Source organism: Vipera berus, assembly GCF_964194415.1.
Source record: "Vipera berus genome assembly, chromosome: 4".
Classification (NCBI taxonomy): domain Eukaryota; kingdom Metazoa; phylum Chordata; class Lepidosauria; order Squamata; family Viperidae; genus Vipera; species Vipera berus.
Window position 1 is genome coordinate 113,698,285 of NC_138206.1, and position 22,783 is coordinate 113,721,067.

The window sequence follows — 22,783 nt, forward strand, 5'->3', positions numbered from 1 at the left end:
TCTCTCTCTCTCTCTGTGTGTCTCGGTGTGAATTGCGCGTCTGCGTCTCTTTCCCCCTGCCTGCCCCTCGACTCAATCTTGTAACTAGTTAATTTCATTCTCAGTGCGCACTCGGCGCTAGTGGCGGTATATTGGTGCATTCATGAAGCGGGAATTACTCTCTCGCACACATAACACAAGCAAGGGATGGAAGCAGGTGGCAGTGTTTCTCTTTTGCAAGTGTGCGTGTGCGTGTGTGCCTGTGTGTGTGTATGTGTGTGTGTGTGTGGATCTGATACCGTTTTAAATGTACGCTTCTTTACGAAATGTTGTTCTGATTGTGTTGTCGGCAGGGATTGTCGTCGGGAAGTCGATGCTTGGATGTGATGCAGCCGGCCAGCTTCCTTTGGCAAAGAAGTCAGCCCTCCTTTGTGGACGTCTTGGAACCCTAAAAGTAGGATCTATAAATAGATTATCATGGACCTGAGGGATTTTTACCTGTTGGCTGCTCTGATCGCCTGCTTGCGGCTGGATTCTGCTGTCGCTCAAGAACTTATTTACACCATCCGGGAGGAACTGCCTGAAAACGTCCCCATTGGGAACATACCAAAGGATCTGAACATTTCTCACATTAATGCTGCCACAGGAACCAGCTCAAGTCTGGTCTACAGGCTGGTCTCCAAAGCAGGAGATGCCCCTTTGGTGAAAGTCTCCAGCACCACGGGGGAGATCTTCACCACCTCCAACCGGATTGATCGGGAGAGACTCTGCGCAGGGGCCGCTTACGCGGAAGAGAATGAGTGCTTCTTCGAGCTGGAGGTGGTGATCCTCCCCAACGACTTTTTCAGGCTGATCAAGATCAAGATCATTGTGAAGGACACCAACGACAATGCCCCTATGTTCCCATCGCCTGTCATCAACATCTCCATCCCTGAAAACACGCTGATCAACAGCCGCTTCCCCATCCCCTCGGCCACTGATCCAGACACCGGTTTCAACGGAGTCCAGCATTACGAACTCCTCAACGGGCAAAGTGTCTTTGGCTTGGATATTGTGGAGACTCCGGAAGGAGAAAAGTGGCCTCAACTGATCGTCCAACAAAACCTGGACCGGGAGCAGAAAGACACTTATGTGATGAAAATCAAGGTGGAGGATGGAGGAACACCCCAGAAATCCAGCACAGCCATCCTTCAGGTCACCGTAAGTGATGTCAATGACAACAGGCCAGTTTTTAAAGAGAGCCAGGTGGAAGTCCACATACCTGAGAATGCCCCGGTAGGGACCTCTGTCCTCCAGCTCCATGCCACAGATGCAGATGTGGGAAGCAATGCAGAAATCAGATATATTTTCGGGGCCCAGGTTGCTCCGGCAACAAAACGACTCTTTGCTTTAAACAACACCACTGGGCTAATCACAGTTCAGAGGGCCTTAGATCGAGAGGAGACTGCCATCCACAAGGTGACAGTTCTAGCCAGCGATGGTAGCTCAACTCCTGCCCGGGCCACGGTTACCATCAACGTAACTGATGTTAACGATAACCCCCCTAATATAGACCTCAGGTACATCATAAGCCCCATCAATGGCACAGTGTACTTATCTGAGAAAGACCCCGTCAACACCAAGATTGCCCTGATTACCGTCTCAGATAAGGACACCGATGTGAATGGCAAAGTCATCTGTTTCATTGAAAGAGAGGTGCCATTTCACTTGAAAGCCGTTTATGATAACCAGTACTTGTTAGAGACCTCTTCCTTGCTGGACTACGAGGGCACCAAAGAATTCAGCTTTAAAATTGTGGCCTCTGACTCGGGCAAACCCAGTTTAAACCAGACAGCCCTAGTCAGAGTCAAATTGGAGGACGAAAACGACAACCCTCCCATCTTTAGCCAGCCTGTTATTGAGCTCTCAGTGTCTGAAAATAACCGGCGAGGACTGTATTTAACCACGATTAGCGCCACTGACGAGGACAGTGGTAAGAACGCAGACATTGTGTACCAGCTTGGTCCCAATGCCTCCTTTTTCGATCTGGATCGTAAGACAGGGGTTTTGACCGCTTCCCGGGTGTTTGACCGAGAAGAACAGGAGAGGTTTATTTTCACCGTCACGGCCAGAGACAATGGGACTCCTCCCTTGCAGAGCCAAGCGGCTGTGATCGTTACGGTGCTAGATGAGAATGACAACAGTCCCAAATTCACCCATAACCATTTTCAGTTTTTTGTGTCCGAGAACCTACCAAAGTACAGTACTGTGGGAGTGATCACAGTGACGGATGCAGACGCGGGTGAGAATAAAGCTGTGACGCTCTCCATCTTGAACGACAATGAGAACTTTGTTCTGGATCCTTATTCTGGAGTTATAAAGTCTAATGTGTCTTTTGATCGCGAGCAACAAAGTTCCTACACCTTTGATGTCAAGGCTATTGATGGAGGGCAGCCACCCTGTTCTTCTACTGCTAAGGTCACCATCAATGTGATGGATGTTAATGACAACAGCCCGGTGGTCATCTATCCCCCTTCCAATACATCTTTTAAGCTGGTTCCTCTCTCAGCTATCCCAGGGTCTGTGGTAGCAGAAGTGTTTGCTGTTGACATCGACACAGGAATGAATGCTGAACTGAAATACACAATAGTCAGTGGAAACAACAAAGGCTTGTTCCGTATTGATCCTGTGACGGGTAACATCACCCTGGAAGAGAAACCCATTCCAACTGATGTGGGCTTACATCGGTTGGTGGTCAACATTAGTGACCTGGGCTATCCCAAATCCTTGCACACCCTTGTCCTTGTGTTTCTGTACGTCAATGACACTGCGGGAAATGCCTCTTATATTTATGACCTGATCCGGAGGACTATGGAGACCCCTTTGGATAGGAACATTGGGGACAGCAGCCAGCCCTACCAAAACGAGGACTACCTTACCATCATGATCGCCATCGTGGCCGGGGCCATGGTAGTCATCGTGGTCATCTTTGTCACCGTGCTGGTCCGCTGCCGCCACGCCTCCAGGTTCAAAGCTGCCCAGAGGAGCAAGCAAGGGGCCGAGTGGATGTCCCCCAACCAGGAGAACAAGCAGAACAAGAAGAAGAAGCGGAAGAAAAGAAAATCTCCTAAAAGTTCCCTGTTGAATTTTGTGACCATTGAGGAGTCCAAACCCGAGGATGCTGTTCACGAACCTATCAATGGGACCATTAGCCTTCCAGCTGAGCTGGAGGAGCAGAGTATAGGAAGATTTGACTGGGGCACTGCACCACCCACCACCTTTAAGCCTAACAGCCCTGATCTCGCCAAGCATTACAAATCTGCCCCTCCACAGTCTGCTTTCCACCTTAAGCCGGACACTCCCGTCTCGGTGAAAAAGCATCACGTGATTCAGGAGCTCCCCTTGGACAACACCTTTGTTGGAGGGTGTGACACTCTTTCCAAACGCTCTTCCACTAGTTCAGACCACTTCAGTGCCTCAGAGTGCAGTTCGCAAGGAGGCTTCAAGACAAAAGGCCCCTTACACACCAGACAGGTAAACGAGCACTTTTACTGGTCTATAAGTACTGCATACAAGTGCCCACTCAACCAGTATTAAAGTGCCAGGAGGAATTCTTGGCTTTGGGGAATATAACGTTAGCTTAGGGTTTTTTTTTGCTAAGGAGAGAAAGAAAGGGGTGACGAGGTTTCTCACCTCCCAGGACTATGCATTTTGTATAAATGAAAACCGTGGTCCCAAAGCGATAACGTCACCAACTTTTTTTTTGCTTTTTCTTTTAGGACAAGTGGCACACACACATACACTCATTCACACTCATCCACCAACAGAGATGCACACATGTACACAGGCTAGTGCTTAGAAGCGATGGTATCATGTTTTTTGTGTTGTTTTTTTGTGTGTGTGTGACAAAAACATATCAGGATAGAGCTTTACTCAAGATGAAGAGTGGTGCTTGGTCTGCCAGATTCAGACCAAGTCTGTGAGGGGGGGGGGGAGAAAGAAAAATATTAGATGGACCAAAATGTTTCAGGGCTAAATATATTAATTTCCAATTGAAGAAAAGTTGTATTTCCACAGGAGGCTGGTTTGACGGTCTCTTCCCACCCCGTTTATTTCCCGCTGATCTGGAACATTTGTTACGTTACCGTTTTCAGGAGCTGATTTTGTCTTCACCAAGGCTCAAAGGTTATGTTGCCCTGTGTTGGCTGGGTAGGAGACAATGAACTGCAATGGTTTCAGTTGTGTCGAGGTAAAACTACGTGTCTGTTAAGGAAGAAAAAAGTTGCATTTTATTTGTGTCTGCTTTTTTTTTTTGTTTATCCTCCTGTTTTAAATGGCCAAAGTACACCTTTGAGAGGAACTCATTTGTTTATAACTAATGGAAATAAATAAAAAAGAAAGAAAGAAAACTCACCATGAATTATGCAGGGGAAAAAAATAATCACCCCATTGCAAATGCATTCTCTTATTAGCCCATAAGGGAGTTTTCATGAGTCATTTTAAAGCTATGAAATCTGCCATTAAAAAAAAAAAAGGTCAAGGAACCTCATATTTCCTCCAAATCCAGTATTAGGGATTGGGGGGATATTATTCCTACAATGATGATCTAGGTAAAATCATTCCTGGCTAATAAAGATTGAAATGCAGCGCTGTCTTAATTCATTTAATTGGTGCTTGTCTTTCGCCACAAAATTAGAATGCAAGAATGCTCCTCTAGATGGCGCTATGGGACTGCATTGGCTGAGCTGGCTGGCTGCCAATTGTGCAGTAGTTTTTTTAAAAAAAAATGGGGTGGGGGGTGGGGAAGGGATGGTTTAGGCTGGTACAGAAACCCGAAGAAATCCTTTATTTAGTCACGCTGAAGGAAGCAGGATTTTAAACTGGCATGCTTTCTAGGGGCCCAGAGTACTTAAGTTTCATTGCATCACTTGATGAAAAGTTTAGCTGCCCAACCCATCTCATGGTTGACTCCTTGTTTCCTTAAGTGATGATGCAGGTCTGGTCTGGCTGATGGGTCCACGGAGCAAGGCAAGCTCCATTAGAGGAGGTTTTGGTGGCCCCTGGGATGGAAAGTGTCCATTTTCTAGCTGGAGTCATTTCCCAAGTTGTACACTAGCGTTTTCAAAATCACTTCTGGAATTTTGGACCAGTCTCTGCTACATTTTTTTTTAGCCCCTACAGAGGCGTGTTGTGGAAGAATCTACTCTGAGAAATACTTGGTGGGCTCCTTAAAAAGGATTTGAGATGAAATTCCACACTCTCCTCCCTACCAGGGAGTTGATAACAGTGTTATCAAAGTAAGGGCATAAATTGTGTGCCTAGGCAACTTTTAACACAGGGCTGAAATGACGAGGAAGGGCATCTGGCAACATCTGTGTAACTTGAGCCTGGAGCATCACTGCTTCCTCACTCTTGATTCCTTCTATGTTTGTTATCAATTGCCCACAAATTGTTTGGGCCCACATTTGGGTTGTCTGCTCCTGTTACAGGATTGGGTTTTATTTTTTTATTTTTTTTATTTTTCCCAGAAGTCCAAAGGGGCTTAAAATCACAAGTCCGTAGCAACTTCCTTGGAAGAGCATGTACATATCAACACTCAAGAGGCTTTTCACCTCAAGAGGGTCAGACGTTCAGAAACAAGGCTAGAATTTTTTTAGCACATACTGTATTTTTAAGAAGTGTTTGATGTGTTGGAAGTCCACCAGAGAAGTGGATAGGACTCAAACGATCCCCCTCCTCCCAACTCTCAATTGGATAGCAAGCTTTGTCATAATTAGTACAGAATTGTTGCATGTTCCTGTTTCCAAATAAAGTTGGACCCATAAGAATCCTGTATATTTTTCTCCAGTTGCAGCAAGACAGATCATTCTCGTGCTAAGTAAATGGAAAGACAGCTCCTAGTTTTGCAAGATTCAAAAAGTCAAATCTATTCAATTGCTCAAGAGCTGCTAATAATGGATTTTGCTTCCTGTTTCAAGGCTTGGTTTGAAAAGAGACATCTGAAGTTTTCGGGTTGGCAAAGATGATGTGTCTTGCTGACACCAGTGATGTCAGACAGTGTGGGAGAGACTGATTCATTGTTATGCTTTTTAGTCCTGCACATGTTAAAAGACATTTGCCATTAAATAAACACTCATTCCTGGAACTATGTTCTATTGACACCAACAGAACTTATTTGCAAGTAAATGTACTTAGCACCAAGGTGTAAAAATAGTGACTTTAAAAAAAAAAGTTCTGGTGAGAAAGCTGACTTGAGGATAAAATCAGAAAATAGAGTAACCACACATTCTGTTTTCTGTCCTAAGGAAGTGATCTGGCATTGTACCTATTTAGAGCAACGGGGCTTCTGCAGGAGAACATTCATGGAATACACCCAGCCCAGTAAATAAAAAATAGTTAAGGGTTACTGATAATTTGGAGGATGGTGATGGATAATTGGGAATTGTTGTGGAGAATTATTCTATTTTAGTCATTCCTTTGCTAAATCGGGCAGCTGCATGAGTGGCGTAACTAAGGAGAAGGCAACAGTACTTGTACACTGTTAATATCACATGAAATCTTTAGGTTGCTTGTTTCTTTTTTAATAATTGAGCTACCCCCAAATCAGTAGGTTAGATTTCATAACAGTTCGTGTTTTTTTTAAAAAAGAAAAGATCAAAAACTCTGTATAGTTTAGCAGACAATTTTATTCAACTTCTTTAAGCCTGTTCACACAGTACGCTGTGGGATGTTTAGTACTGTTAAGAACTTTTTTTTTCTTAAAAAAAAAAAAAAAACTCGCAATCCTTTGAGCAAACAGCACAGATTCTTCTCCTGTGGCTCTTTGTTGGTCATGCATCAAATTGTTTTTTTTTTTTTTATGTTAAAAGATGCTTAAACAAAAATCAAGAATCTAAGATGACATGAACTGAAAGAATTAGGGACCGAAGATAAATTATGTAATATTTCACTAAGGGTGTTCTTTATATGCATACTGTAGTCACTGGTATAATATCTTGGATTCTGTTGCAATAGGCTAGCAAAGCAATGCCATACAAAGATGCCCAAATATAGATAACTCATAATTAAGAAAGTTGCATTTCAGTGTATGAAATAGGATAGCCTAAACACTAATCCCGAAAACATTTCTAAATGCTGCAGATTGGGTAGCTGTGTCAATTCCATAGTACATGCCAAAATGGAAATTGCAAATGATTCTTTTGGCAGGCGTGAGAAGACAGATGCTTTGAGTAAAATAGGAGCTGAAGGACAGCGTGATTTTCTTAGATAGCACAAATTCTATCAGACTCCTTATTTTATTTCATTTTTTTTTAAAGAAAAGAATGGCCTAGTTCAGACAAAATGAGGAAACATAGCTTAATATTCTGGGCAGCGTTCATCTTTGTTTTCCAATGTGACCGCAAGGAGGTGAATGGAATCATTTACGTGTTTTTGTCTGAATTAGGAAATGTGGGTAGATTTTAAACAGCGTACATAAGCAATTTTGGATTGCCAATTGCATTACATTGGAGCCAGCCGCACTCAAATTCATATATATATATGATAGGGACAGGGTGGCTCAGTGGGTTAAGACACTGAGCTTGTTGATCAGATGGTTGGCAGTTTGGCGGGTCGAATCCTGAGTGCCGCGTAACAGAGTGAGCGCCTGTTACTCGTCCCAGCTTCTGCCAACCTAGCAGTTTAAAAGCACGTAAACATGCAAGTAGAAAAATAGGGACCACTACGGTGGGAAGGTAACAGCGTTCTGTGCGCCTTTGGCGTCTACTCATGCCGGCCACATGACCATGGAGACATCCTCGGACAAGCGCTGGCTCTTCGGCTTTGAAACGGAGATGAGCACCAGCCCCTAGAGTCGGAAACGACTAGCACATGTGTGCGGGGGAACCTTTACCTTTTTATATGATAGGTTTGACATGGACGTTGGATACCAGATGCTGCATTGTTCTGATGGATAATTGACTACACCAGAAAAAGTACCATATATTGAATCTGGTTGAGCATTAAGCTATTTCTACTTGCCAGCGTGTAGGACAGCATCTTTCCCTTGAGAGAAAGTCTGTAAGGGAAACATTAAGGCAGAGTGGAAGGATTGCTCAGCTTCTGCGAACAGCACGAAATACCTTTTATGGTTTGATTGCTGTTGCCAAGAAAGAAAAAAAAAGCTAGGCTGGATTAGATCTGACTCACAGAAAAAAAAGCTTTCTAAAATCTTGCAAGATAGGAAATAAAGATGAGCCATTTTTAGAACTAGGGCCTGCTGTGTTTAGTGTTTGTGCAAGAACTAACCATGGTCAGATCTCATCCATTCAAAAGCAAAAAAACAAAAAAAAACACAACAAAACGGTTTGAATTTTCTTCCATTTTCTATCTAGATGATGTGGTCAGTGCTCGGGAATAATAGGCAGCTGTGGCATAGTAACATCAGTACACTCTTCTCTAATCTAGAGACTTGAAGGATTTTGATTTACTTGAACTCGTTGGCTGGAATTTCTGGGGGAGAGGGGCTACAAGACTTCCTTCAGTTTTCAGTCTATATTTTTTTTCCCAACAAAAAGCCGCAATTCTTATGAACTGTATTAATTCATGGTCATGTGGCCGGTGCTCATCTCCGTTTCAAAGCCGAAGAGCCAGCGCTTGTCCGAGGATGTCTCCGTGGTCATGTGGCCGGCATGACTAGATGCCAAAGGCGCATCGAACGCTGTTACCTTCCCACCGTAGTGGTTCCTATTTTTCTACTTGCATTTTTACATGCTTTCGAACTGCTAGGTTGGCAGAAGCTGGGACGAGTAACAGGCGCTCACTCTGCTATGTGGCACTCGGGATTCGACCCGCCAAACTGCCGATCTTCTGATTGACAAGCTCAGCGTCCTAACCCACTGAGCCACCACGTCCATATATATATATATATACATATACATATACATATACATATACATATACATATACATATACATATACATATACATATACATATACATATACATATACATATACATATATATATATATATATATATATATATATATATATTATATACACACACACATATATATATACACACACACACATATATATATATATGTGTGTGTGTGTGTGTGTGTATACACGCTTGGTTCCCTTGAGTGTTTTATGAAATTGCAGCAAGAAAGCTGTGTTGTGGTTAACTGCACTAAGAAGGAGCAGCCTCTCTCAGGTGGCTTGTTGTCTATGATTTATTAGTTGCATTTATGATAACAGCTGATAAAAAGGGACACTACCAAAGCTGTTAAACCTCCCATAAAAGTAGTTTTCTTGGCTGCAGGAACTGTTGTGGGAAGCTGTGGTATAAAGAAGCCAAACAGGAACAGGGCAATGTGCTCATTGAAATCTTTGGATTTGGATTTTTGCCCATTGAGGAAGATCGGGGTGCAGTGAAGACAATTCCCACAGAACATAAAATGACAAGATGCTGATATCCTCAGCACCGATACTTTAGCAATAAGAATGTGGAAATGTGGTGCAAATACAGTGCATCTTTTGCTACCTTATATAAGAAATGGGGAAAAAAAATATTGGGAGCTTTTTGTTCAACTGTCTAAAGATATTCATCTTGGAAAGGAAGCCGAGCATGGAAAACTTCAGCTGAAAAGATCTTTCGGTATGTGTGGAAGTGAAAAGCCTGGGAAAATAGGGGTCTCTAGCCTAGAAATCAGAATATAACCTTAAGCAATAATACAATTCTCAAGAACCGCACTAAGCTAAAAAAATAAGGCTTTCTCTTCCTTTTATGTACACAGCATCCCCAGTCAGTTGAAGCTCCTGAGATGCATTTTTTTTCTCCCTCTTTCTTTCATGAATTAGACTTGGTGGTGTGCTTGTGTGCATACATGCAAGTATGGGTGCATAATATGAATGTATACATGACTCATTAAGCTTTGTTTTCCCACGGACACACATGTAACTTTCTTGAACTGTATCACACATAGACCCAGGAAAAATATTTTCATTTTTTTGACCCTGCAAAATCGTATCAGCCACATTTTATTGACAGCCATTTTATTGCAGCTAGCAGCTCCACAGTAAGCTGTTTATTGCTGTTTCCTAACTCAGTTGACAGCAATTGGGGAATTAATTTCCTTCCCCACCCCAGCGTGCCTTCTTGGGTATAAACAACAGATGTTTAAGATATGAAAACAGTGACCCATTTACATCTGGCAACTTTTTTAAGCACATCATTTCAAGCCACCTAAAATTAAGCCCTGTTTTTTTTTTCCCCTGGGGGAGGGTCTGGAAATATTAAAAAAAAATAAAAAAGGAGGATGCAAAGACTGCATGGAATGGATCTGTCCTATTTGGTGATTTAAACGAACAAATAAAACAAGCATTTTATGTTGTTGTGAATGATATTCCTATTGTGAGCTTCTTGAGATCAGGGACTTGTTTTTTTGTTTTGTTTTTTTTTTTTAAATGCAAAACCCTTCAAAGCATCATTTACAGAAATGGTACTGTTTAATTAATGATAATATATTAATACACAGAGATGGACTTAAGTTTCTTCCATCTGGGAGTAATTGGCAGTGATTCCTACATAATCCATGGATTATGCCTTTTCACATTCCATGTCTTATGTGTCCAGTTCTCTGTAGGCTGGGGGGAAAATGCAAATTCTGTCAGAGTGCTCCCTTATACTGTAGTAATCTATTCGAAGCAGATGCTTTTATGTGATAATCATGGATGTCTTTCACAAAAACAGCAATTGCTCTCTTTCTTCATTTCTCCAGCACTGTTTTTCAGTCAGTTAGGAAAAAGGAACTCCAAAAGAGCAATATATAAATACTTCCTCCATTAAAAATATGGCAATGGAAGAACGTATGAAACTATCTTTTGGCATGGATGAAATGTGGCATAAAGCAACTCTTGTCCCTTACTTTAACACAGGGGTCTTCAAACTTGGCCCTTTTATGACTTGTGGACTTCAGCTCCCAGAGTTGAAGTCCACAGGTCATAAAAGGGCCAAGTTTGAAGACCCTGCTTTTATAACACATTTGATCCATCAGCTGACAAGGATCTTTATGCAGAATTATGCACCCCCAAGGGATAGCGCTCTGGATGTTCACTGCTTGACTTTAATTTACAGGTAGTCCTGATCCCTAAATTTATGTGGCAAAGAAAGACAGTTGTTAAAGGAATTTTGCCCCATTTTATGACCTTTCTTGCCCCAGTCCTTAAGGGAATCACTGTCAGTAACACGATAGTTAAGTGGATCTGGCTTCTCCATTGACGTTGCTTGTCAGAAGGTCGTAAAAAGTTGATCGCATGACCCCAGGACAGTGCAACCATCATAAATATGAGTCAGTTGCCAAGTATCCAAAGTTTGTGTCAAGTTTCCGATGGATGAGCTCTTCAAAGAACTCTGATCACGTGGCCATAGCGATGCTGCAATTGTACTGGTGAAAAAAGCCACTTTTTCCAGTGGCATAGTAACCTTCAATGGTCACCCCAAAAGAAGAGGTGCAAATTAAGGATTACCTGTAGCTTCAGTTGTTTTAATTGGCAGTGCATAATCCTTTGGAGTTCTGGTTAAAAACAAGTCTCCTGGAGTCAGAAAGGCTTGCTTCCAAATCATTGCCATTGGATGCTTTGTGGCTAGACTCGAGATTGTGCCTGTTCTAAACAATGGAATCTGTTTCTAAGAAAGCAAACATAGGATGGAGTGGTACGGAAGATTTAGGCACACTGGTAACCTCAACTAGTGGAATCCTGTCATTGTGAATTTGTGTGGAATTTGAGAACAAACATTGCTAGTAAATGAAATATAACACAAGAGAATCCTAACCTAGGTATCCCTTTACATGGATTAGGCACGCATAAGTCCACAAGTCATAAAAGGGCCAAGTTTGAAGACCTTGCTTTTATAACACATTTGAGCCATCAGCTTACAAGGATCTTTATGCAGAATTTTGCACCCCCAAGGGATAGCGCTTTGGGTGTTCACTGCTTGACTGTTATTCACAGGTAGTCCTGATCCCTAAATTTATGTGGCAAAGCAAGACAGTTGTTAAAGGAATTTTGCCCCGTTTAATGACGTTTCTTGCCCCAGTCCTTAAGGGAATCACTCAGTTAGTAACACGGTTGTTAAGTGGATCTGGCTTCTCCATTTTGGAGATGTTTTGGAAACTTCAAAACTTTTGACTGATATTTTGGGTAAAATGATCAGAACCATCACACGTGTCCATTATACAGATCCCATGTGAATGTATAAATATATTTAAGAACCACAATGTTGCAACATGATGGTCCACGAATGTCAACAAGGGACAAAGTTGTTGTTTTTTCCCCCCAATCCATAAATCTCCTGTGGAGGTTTCAAACATTTATTTGCTTATGGATTTCTCTTTTGTGCAGTCTATTATAAAAAGTAGAACCACTGTCTGTCTTAATAAAGGTATGTGCTAAACTGAAAACAAAACCAGATTTTCATGCGGCAAAGAAGTGCAAAATCCTTGAAGGATGGGAAACTGTTTGCATGGACCAGCATTCAAGAAGGACCGAGATGCACAACTCTATTGCAGTGCTCACTGTGGGATACGCTGATGAATTATATGCTGTGTTGGGACAATGCTGTCCTCCTTAGTGCTGTGAATTGATATGCACGGCCTTGATTATTGTTGTGGTGTTCAGCACCAGACAGAATAGGTTGCAATGGCAGCCAATATCTGTAGCTCGGGTGTAGGATGAGGGTCAAGCATTCGTTCTCCGAGCTTGAGCGTTGGTTTCCGAACATTTCATTACCAGGCTAGGTAACATCTTCAGAAGCATCCAGGGGATATCAGTGTGCTTCTGTTTCTAAGGGCTTCAGGCATGGGTGTGTCTTGTGATGAGTCAGGTGCGAGTCATCAGTGAGAGGCTTGTGATGATCTTGTGATGAGGAGGTTGCATGAGGTCAGGGTTATTGGGAGGTGAACTGGTGGGGGGGACTTGCATGGGTTGATTGAGGGTCTGTCTCTGGTTGGCTGTGTGGTTGATTTGGATTCTGGAGGGTTCGTAGGCTGGTGGTAGGTCAACCTACGAACCCGTCAGAATCCAGATCAACCACACAGCCAACCAGAGACAGCACCAACCTTCAACCAAGCCACGCAAACTTGCCTTCCCACAGCAGTTCACCTCCCAGTGACCCTGACCTAATGGAACTTCCCCATCACAGGACCCTCAGTTGACGACTCACATCTGACCCATCATAAGACCCTCACTTGACACACCCTCACCTGAAGCCCTTAGAAACAGAAGAATACGGACATCACCTAATCTCCACTGAAGATGTTACCTAGCCTGGTAATGAAGGACTTGGAAACCGACCCACCAGCTCAGAGAGTGAACCTCCACCCTACTGACTTTGCTTGTCAGAAGTTGGAGTTAACAACTGGCAATCTCACAATCCTGGAACAATGCACCTGTGGTAGGTTGCCAATCAACCCAATAGCTCATGGGTGTCAAACTCCTGGCCCATGGGCCAGAAGCGTCATGCAGAAGCCATGCCCACCCCATTGCCGGCAATGGCAAAACTGTCCTGATACGTTGTGTGATGTCACGTGACGTCGTGAGTTTGACATGTCTGCAATAGCTGTAAGAACTGTTTGTAAGTCACCTTTTTCAGTGGTGTTGTAACTTTGGTTGCTAAAATAGATGGCTGCAAGTTAAGAATGACCTGAACAAGTAAGTAAGTGTCTCTTGTTTTCTTTCAGCTTGAAAGCATGGAATGGTTTTAGGGACACCCTGGAAAATGCAACTGTAGGTACAGGAGTGGATAAATATTTTGAGGTCACCAAAGATGACCGACAGCCCATTTAGAATAGTGCAGATAGTCCTCGATTTACAACAGCCTGTTTGGTGACCGAAGTTACAATGGCACAGGGGAAAATTGACTTATGACCATTTTCCCACAGTTGTGACGCTTGCAGTACCCCACATGGTCACACAATCAACATTCAGACACTTGGCAACTGATTCATATTTATGACTGTTGCTGTGTCACCTTTTGCAACAGTCTGACCAGCTAAATCAGTGGAGGAAAGCCAGATTCATTTAACATCTGGGTTAGTAACTTCACCACTGCAGTGATTCTTTTAACAACAGTGGCGAGAAAAGTTGTAAAGTGGGGCAAAAGTCATTTAACATAAATTTTGGGCTCCGTTGCTGTTGTAAGTTGAGGGCTACTTGTAATTAAGACCCCAGGCTACAAACTGGGAGTCCATCAGTTCTAGTCCCTCCTTAAGTTCCAGGCCAGCTGGTTGACCTTAGGCCAGCCACTCTCTCTCGGCCCTTAGAAGTAGGCAATGGCAAACCACTTGTGAAAAATCCTGCCAAGAAAACTGCCCCGATAATCTCTTAGAAACAGCCACGAGTGAACAGATGGATATTCTCTGAGCCCACATCAAAACCTGCCTCCCTTCTTCCAGCCCAGTGGTACGTCAGAAATAAATTACCTGAAGGGGGCTAGGACAGTTACAAACACAGCCCATTATTTGGTTTCATGCAGTGCCTTCAACAACCTCATTCTCTTTTTACCCATTTTGCTTTAAAAATCCACAGTTTCCATCTTCTGCTTCAATATTACTGATTATATATATATATATATATATATATATATATATATATATATATATATATATATATATATATATATATATATATATATATATATATATATATATATATATATATATATATATATATATATATATATTAAAAAAAACGAGTAACCTCTCAAAAATGAATTAATGAGCAATGTTACAAAACTTTCAGCCTCCTCAAGAAAAGTAACTGATCCTTATAAGTAAATCACACCAATACACTGCTTTTAATTTGTTATATTTGTTTCCACAGTTCCAACTCAGCTTATCCTATTTCCATGTACCCTTCGATAAATCAGCACCAGATGATCTACAGTAAGCATCAAAATCAGTGGCACGATTCTCACTGCCCAAAGTCACTTAAGATGGGTGGCCCTATATTTTGAATAAATTAATAAATTACCATTCAGTCCTCTTACAACTACATCCCATTGAGTTCAGTAGAACATTGATTGCTTCCTATATCTCCTTTGCTCTCTTGTCACTCGTTCCTGAATTCTTCTTTCACATATATCCCTTCCTCTCTTTTTTCTCTCTCTTAGAATTACTTCCTTTTCCTTAAACGAATTGCTTACTTTTCTCATTTTCTCTTCCACTACCAATGCTTATTCTTGTTTCCCTTGCCCAAATCTCTGTGTTTTGATTAATACATGCTTTTTTTTTTTACAAAACGGTTTGCTCAGACCCAAACAGAGTGCCATGAAACCAAGGTGGTTAATGGGAATTCCCGGCTGATTGCAACGTCTTTCTGTACATTATAGTTTTGAGATGTCTGATGAGATTCTTTTTCTCTCAAACATCAGAGAGGTTATAAAAAAAATATGTCCAGAATTCTCATGCCACTATGAGTCCACAGTATCTCCATTCAGCAGCCAAGGCAGTCATGTTTAAAAACCCATGAATCTTGTTGCCCGTTGGTGGAAAATGATTTCTCTCAGGCTTCCAGTAGAGATTCTTTCACGATATCTTCAAGCCATAAAGTTGGCTTTTCAGTGTCCAGTGTCTGCTGACAAAGTCTATTTTAGACACCAATCACACCCAGTGAGGATAGAACAGAGAGTCCTAGTTAGCTACACTAGATTTATATTTTAGTTGAGTGGAGTTTTCTTGTGTGCTCTCCCTGTGATAGGATGGAGGGAGCACTACTAAGGTTCTCAGTACTTCAAGATAACCCCAACGAGGAAAACTGCACATTGGTCTGGGTGAATATTTACGGAGCAAAGCAGTAGTGATATGAAATGGACTTCCAGTTCATGGGACCATTAATGGCAACATCCATGCTGTAAGAACAGCTGGTCTTAACAGAAGCTAAAGGGACCACCTTTTTCAGCTGAACCACATGTCAGGCACCTAAATCGACAGCTGGGGAAGCAGAAAACAGAATGGGACATATGGGTGAAGTGTAGCTGAATGCAAAACAGCCCGAGGCTTGCTGAACCTGGCTATGTATACAAAAATTGGAGCTTACGCTGCATGAGTTGTAATGTTTTCTTTAAAACATTTTTTTTAAGGTTGAAACTGTCACAAAAGAGATGCCTGGTTGATCTGTCCCTTTTATGCCTGGGTGCATTGTTAAATGCATTATCGATATCTTACAGAGGTATCTTACCGTATATGGCAGTGAGAAGGGCAACATTTGCTGGATAGGGAGTTCGCTGTTCACATCACAGAGACATTTTTTTTCTTCTTCTCCAATGACACGATTGAGAAGGCATCTGTCAGGCATAAGAACTATTCCTGAATGGTCTCAAAACAGCTGCATTGTTAGTCACAAGAATCTCACCAGACAAAGGCATCAGTGAGTGTGAGAAAGATCAAATCTATATCACTTTATGCAGAGCAAAGATTCTAAGCTAGACCCCCTCTTAACACCTCCCTCCAGTCTACTGAAGAGTCCACCATGTTCATCCGATCTTCTCGCTGCAGGACAAGGCTTGTCACATCAGTTCTTTGGGGTGCAAAGAGGTGTAGGGTATGACGTTCCTGCAGGCCCCTTTTTTAGAAGACCATCGTTGGCATGGTGGGGACATTTAAACATGTGAAAATAGCTATGGATGTAGCTCCACCTTTGTAGTACAGTCCGGTATATTCCTGGAATAAGGTGCATTTATTTCCAAAAAGATCTGCACCATCTGAGAACGTATGGACTGCCCACACAGGTAGTTCTTGATTTACAATGGTTCATTTAGTCACTGCTCAGAGTTACAATGGCGCTGAAAAAAAGTGACCCATGACCATTTTTCACACTTAACGACTGTTGCAGCAGCCCCACGGTCAGGCGATCAAAATTTGAACGCTTGGCAACTGGTTCATATTTATGACGGTTGTGGTGTCCCAGGGTCACCTAGATCCCCTTTTGCGACCTCCTGACAAGCAAAGTCAATGGGGAAGCCAGATTCGCTTAACAACCGTGTTTTTAACTTAACAGCTGCAGTGATTCCCTTAAGAACTGTGGCAAGGAAGGTCATAAAACGGGGCGAAACTCACTTAACAAATGTCTTGCTTATCAACAGAAATTTTGGGCTCAATTGTGGTTGTAAATCGAGGACTACCTGTACATTATATGTGGAGAGAAATCTTCCAATATCCATTTTATTGGACCTTTCAATTGTAGGGGTCTCTTTGTACCTGTTAGATCATCACCCTTGAGTGTTGGATATTCTACTGGTTTCTGAAGAAAGGGAGTAGTTGGGAGATCCAAGAATTCTCCTTGTTTTATGTCCATTTCAGAGTCTTGCCAAAAAATGGTAAGGCGAGTGTGAATCTCGGCACAGGCTTTTCTGTTACAGTGTTTGAAAATGCTTCTTGATTGTGGGGCATCAACAACTTGATCGCTTGGGTTTCATTTCCTAGCCTTGTGCATCCACCGCGGCAAGGAGCACACCAAATAAAAATAAAAATAAAAATAATAATGTAAAATACGATACAGTACAATTGGACAAACACACCACAACAATTCTGCGTTTTTTGTTTGTTTTTTCAAAAAAAAAGAAAGAAAATCGCATGCAATCCAGAAGCGGGGAATGCTCCGACACTGGAAGTTTTTTAAGAAGAGACCGGACAACCATTTGTCCGAAATGGTATAGGGTTTCCTGCCTAAGTGGGGGGTTAGACTAGATGACCTCCAAGGTCCCCTCCTCCTCCTCCTCCTCCTCCTTCTTCTTCTTCTTCTTCTTCTTCTTCTTCTTCTTCTTCTTCTTCTTCTTCTTCTTCTTCTTCTTCTTCTTCTTCTTCTTCTTCTTCTTCTTCTTCTTCTTCTTCTTCTTCTTCTTCTTCCGAAATGGAATAGGGTTTCCTGCCTGAGCAGGGGGTTGGACTAGATGACTAGATGACCTCCAAGGTCTGTTCCAACTTTATTATTATTATTATTATTATTATTATTATTATTATTATTATTATTATTATTATTATTATTATTATTATTATTATTATTATTATGCTCAAAAGGAAAATAAAGTCAGAAAAATCTGCATCCCTTAAGAGGAGGGAACCTGGTAATAATGTAATTGTCCTGTGGAGATAGACCTTCCCCCCCCCCTTTTTTTTTCTATTTGAAATTTCATCAGGTTTGATTTCAAAAAGCTGTTAAATCTGTCAAACACGTCAGTTTGAAAAGAACACTCACTCCTTCCTGAAACGTTTCTCCCCCCCCAACCCTTTCCTATTTGTATGCCACAAAGGCGGTGGGCTGTCAGTCACCAGAAATACAGCATAAGAAGAGCAATCCATGTTGTGTTTTAGGATTACTTAACAACTTTTGTTCTCCCTTGCCCTGTTTTATCTTTTTTTTTCTTTTTTTCTGGTAACAGCTGAGTTTAGAAACAAAACAAAAACACAAGGCCGAGGATGGAGATTAGGCATACCCAGCATCCTTTGTGCTTAGAACATGCATCCTTGTGGAAAAACAAGGATTCCCCACGTAGGACTTTCCCATGTAATCAGACTATTTCTGCAAGCAGATATGTTCCGAAAACTCACAGCAGGGCATGAAGGCAAGATATTGTTCCGGTGGGAACTTTTCAGAGACTTTGCCCAAGAGCATTGTCAAAATATTGAAGCATAATATTTTTTTGTTGTCTTTTCGAGAGGATCCTATCAAGTTTCTTCAGAAGTTTGTCAAGAGGGGCTCCAGTATACACGGAATCTAAAGTTGCTGAATTGAGAGTTTCAGCTTCCCCTCAGCTCTTGTGTACTGACAGAACTGGCAGGCTGGCAAAGTCAATGCTCACTAAGAATTGGCAACAGCAATTTCTCCCGAAAGCTAGCCAAGCAAGAAGTTTCCGTAAGGGGAAGGAGCCTATAATAAGGGTAGAACACCTGAAAACTCTCCTCTTTGTTTATTTAAAGTAAGCACTTCAAATGCCCTGGGAAAGAATTGCACTGGATTTTTTCATCCCCTTGTTTCTAGATTTTTCTAGTCGGTGGAAGGAAAACCAGCATGCAGCGCAAACTCACTTCTGGGTGGGGTTCACTAGTAGGTGAAATATTGTGGAGCCATTCTTTGTGCAAAATCATTAACACAGCATGGTGAAGTTACAACACTGCAGGCCATGGTGGTTAACAAGCCATCTTCACTGACTGGTTTGCAATTAGTATTAAATGCACGCTTTTACAAATATCCAGGGCTATCAAACTTTCGTAATATAGAGAAATTGGTTTCGCTCTTTCTGTCTCTCTCTCCCTGTCTCTCCCTTCCCCACTCTTTTTTTTTTACTCTGTCTCTCTTTCTCTCTGTGTCCATCTCTCCTTCAACAGTCCTTCAGGCATTCAATATTTTAATCCTTTGCAAGATGCTATGTGATATACTTTATTCTTTACACTGTTTCCATTCTTCCTTAACGTATTAACAGAATCCACAATGGTCTGAGAATCCGTGTCTCCAAGTTAATCAAATTAGCAAACTTCCTCAAACCCTGAAAGAAGTTATCTAGACCTATTCCACATTCCAAAGGATAAGGTCTGCAAACACAAATAGAGTTAATTAAGTTAGATCTCCCAGCAGAACTTCCTGTTCACAAGAATACATATTTACACACACACACACATACACACACACACACACACACACACACACCCTCAAGGGTCACCCTAGAATCAGCACGTAGACACTTTACTACTTTCTACACCCTGGGCAAGCTCCCTCTATAAGAATCTGCCGTTGTACCCCATTTCTTGGCAGCCTGCCCCTAAAAGCAACCTATTTTGCTTTCAAAAACAAATATGTCTTCTTTGCTCACAGCTGTCTGGATCTCATTTTTATTTATTCTTGTGCAATCCCGGCTCAAGTTGGAACCCCCAAATTATTCTTCTGACAATACTGAGAAATGAATGTAGGGTTGTTGTTGTTTTTGTGACCGGTGGAGTCTGTCTTTGCTCTGGATGGCAGGAAAATGAAGTCATTTTTTTCCCCTTTAAACAGAGAATGTTGCATTCCTCCCCCTCTCCCACTGCTTCTCTGAATATCCCCTTACAGCAGTTTCCTGTGTGTATTCTTGATAAGACAGTTGTGTGCTATATATATTGGGCACTTAGGATTTCTTCTAAATATTATCACAAAATTAGTGTAAGGTCTAGTTCGGCATATCTGAAAAGGAAGTGAGAGATGGAAAATAACCAATAAGCACCAAGTCAGTGTTAAGACAAGCCAAGAAACTCTTTTTTTTTTTCAAAGAAGGGGGATAGATAAGACCTCTGTTACAACAGACGGGATAAGGACCACATGGGTCAATAAATAACTTACCTTTTCAGGAAGAGTTGGAGATCATTTGTCCCAAAGGTGTTTTTCCAAAAGGCAACTGGACTTTTTTTCCTTGAAAAAGTTTCGCCTCTCATCCCAGAAGCTTCAAGTCAATTAGAACTGAAGAAGCTTCTTGGATGAAAAGCGAAATGTTTTCAAGGTTAAAAAAGAAACCCAAACAAACAAAAAAAGTCCAGCTGCTTTTTGGATGACCTGTATGATGAGTGTGTGTGTGTGTGTGTGTGTGTGGCCTGCACACACAAGCTTTAGTAGCATAACATAACTGCCAATTCTACATGTGCCTATTTTAATTTTAGCTGAAACCAGCTGGGTTCCTAATTCAGTTGATTAGAATAGGGGTTCCCACACTGAAGGGTACAACTTTGTCTATCCAACAGCAGGAAAGTTTAAAGATGTTGGCAGTGAGTAAAGAGTAAGAAGCTGTGAACCACATCTCCATGGCATTTTCTGGGCATTAAGACAGAAGCGGTTTGTTGTGGCCTTCTTTCAGCATGACTTTTTTGAGGGGGGAAATGGATTTCTTAGTTTAGCCAACAAACTGGATCTTCCTAACAGCGTACCTTCCAAGTTCTAGCCAGGTCTGGTTTGATTTAGCTCAAGATCATCTCATAAAGCAGATGATAAAGTTGGCTATTTTGTTTTATATTGTAAGCACCATTGATGTTTTATAGATTTGATGGGATCACATGTACATCTGCTGGGGAAGCACAGCCAACAATATCAAATTGAATAGAGTCTGCTCTTACATTTTTAGTAGGAGCCTGTCAAATTTCATAGACTACATATTTATGAAAAGCCTGCAAGCAGACCCCTTTAAAAAAAGAGCTTATTGTGTAATGCTGGCAAAGGGACCCAATCCACTAGCAACCCATAACAAGTGTGATGTCTTGCTGACTTTTATGATTGAAGATTGATTGTCAGCAAACGTAAAGTCCAATATGTCAGCAATGTCAAAACAGGACTTCTGAAATCACAGATCATTACAGTTTAAGAGTTTTTCTTTCCAAAGCAGAGTAGAGTGGGGGGGAAATGGTAAGATATTTATATAGTCACAGTAGCATCTCTGGAAAGCATTGCATAATGTTGGTGGTTGAATTTTTTTGATGCAGAGCATCAGTGCAGTTGTAGGATAGGCTGGAATCCTGCAGTTTTCCAAACGTTGTAGAATTGCATGCTGTAAGTCAGCATGTTCAATGATGAAGGCAGTTAGGAGTGGATCAGTAACATCCAGAGGGATGTAGACACTTCAGCTCCTGAAACAACTATAAGTTGGAGTGCATCCTATCCAAAATCACATTGGTTGATCTTTTAATAAGGATAGGCAGCCATACAAACCAGGATAAAGAATAGATAATGTCTTGAGCTGAGTGACAACTCAAACAAGGACTGGGGGAAAAAAGGTATTGGAACAAGAAGGTGAAGTTCACAAAACCCCAAAAGAATTCATCTCCTCCTCAGCAAACCAAAATGAGATGTAAATCTACAAGGGCATATCTCTTCTTCTATTTGTAGTATTGCATATTCAAATCAAATCCTCAAAATTAACAGTACTTATTGCAGAAAAATTGTTAGTGGGTACTAGAGTAGTTTCCTCAAGAATGTATGCAGGAAATTATTCTTTGAAACAGTTTGAAATGTGCGGTACTGCTTTCTGGATCAAGGCCAGAAATCAGACTATCTCAAATTCTAGTCAATCAATCTGAACACAGCTGGAAGGGACCTTGGAGGTCTTCTAGTCCAACCCCTTGCTCAAGCAGGGGACCCTATACCATTTCAGGCAGATGGCTGTCCAATCCTTTCTTAAAAACCTCCACAACTTCTGAAGGCAAACTGTTCCAGTGGTTAATTGTCCTCATTGTTAGAAAGTTTTTCCTTAATTCCATGTTGCTCCTCTCCTTGATTAGTTTCCATCCATTGTTACTTGTCTTGCCTTCTGGAATACTGGAATACTGCTATCATGTCACCCCTAGTCCTTCTTTTCTCTAGACTGGCCATACCCAATTCCTGCAACCGTTCTTCATATGTTTTTGTCTCTAGGCCCTTAATCATCTTAGCTGTTCTTCTTTGCACTTTTTCCAAATCTCAACAACTTTTTTGTAATGTGGTGACCAAAACTGGATGCAATATTCCAAGTGTGGTCTTACTTAGGATTTATAAAGTGGTACTAATAATTCATGTGATTTTTTTTCTTGGTATGCCTCTAGTGTATTAGCTTTTTTGGCTGCTGCCGCACACTGCTGGCTCATGTTTAAGTGATTATCCACTACTAGGTCCCTCCAAGGTCCCTCTCACAGTTATTGAGTCCTTCGGGAATAGGGCGGTATAGAAATTTAATTAAATAAATAAATAAATAAATAAATATTGGTTTTGAGCTAGGTTTAGCCTAATATGTACTTGTACCTTTGGTTTTAACTGCTTAGGTGTTAAACCTTGCTTTTCTCCATATTAAATTTCATGT

The 22,783-nt window shown here is 41.6% G+C and overlaps 1 protein-coding gene across 3 annotated transcripts in view; it reads left to right on the forward strand.

Annotated features, from left to right (window-relative positions):
* Positions 1–456: 456 nt before the first annotated feature.
* Positions 457–22,783, forward strand: part of LOC308667944 (protocadherin-9) — a gene marked incomplete at its 5' end in the record, with an annotated part of 844,000 nt that continues 821,673 nt past the window's right edge. For 2 of the 3 annotated variants that reach the window (XM_081327577.1, XM_081327579.1), the window contains one exon: positions 457–3,492. In XM_081327577.1, the coding sequence (XP_081183703.1) occupies positions 457–3,492 (3,036 nt within the window). Of the gene's footprint in view, positions 3,549–22,783 lie in introns of all 3 variants that reach the window. The other variant, XM_081327578.1, reaches the window with a different exon arrangement.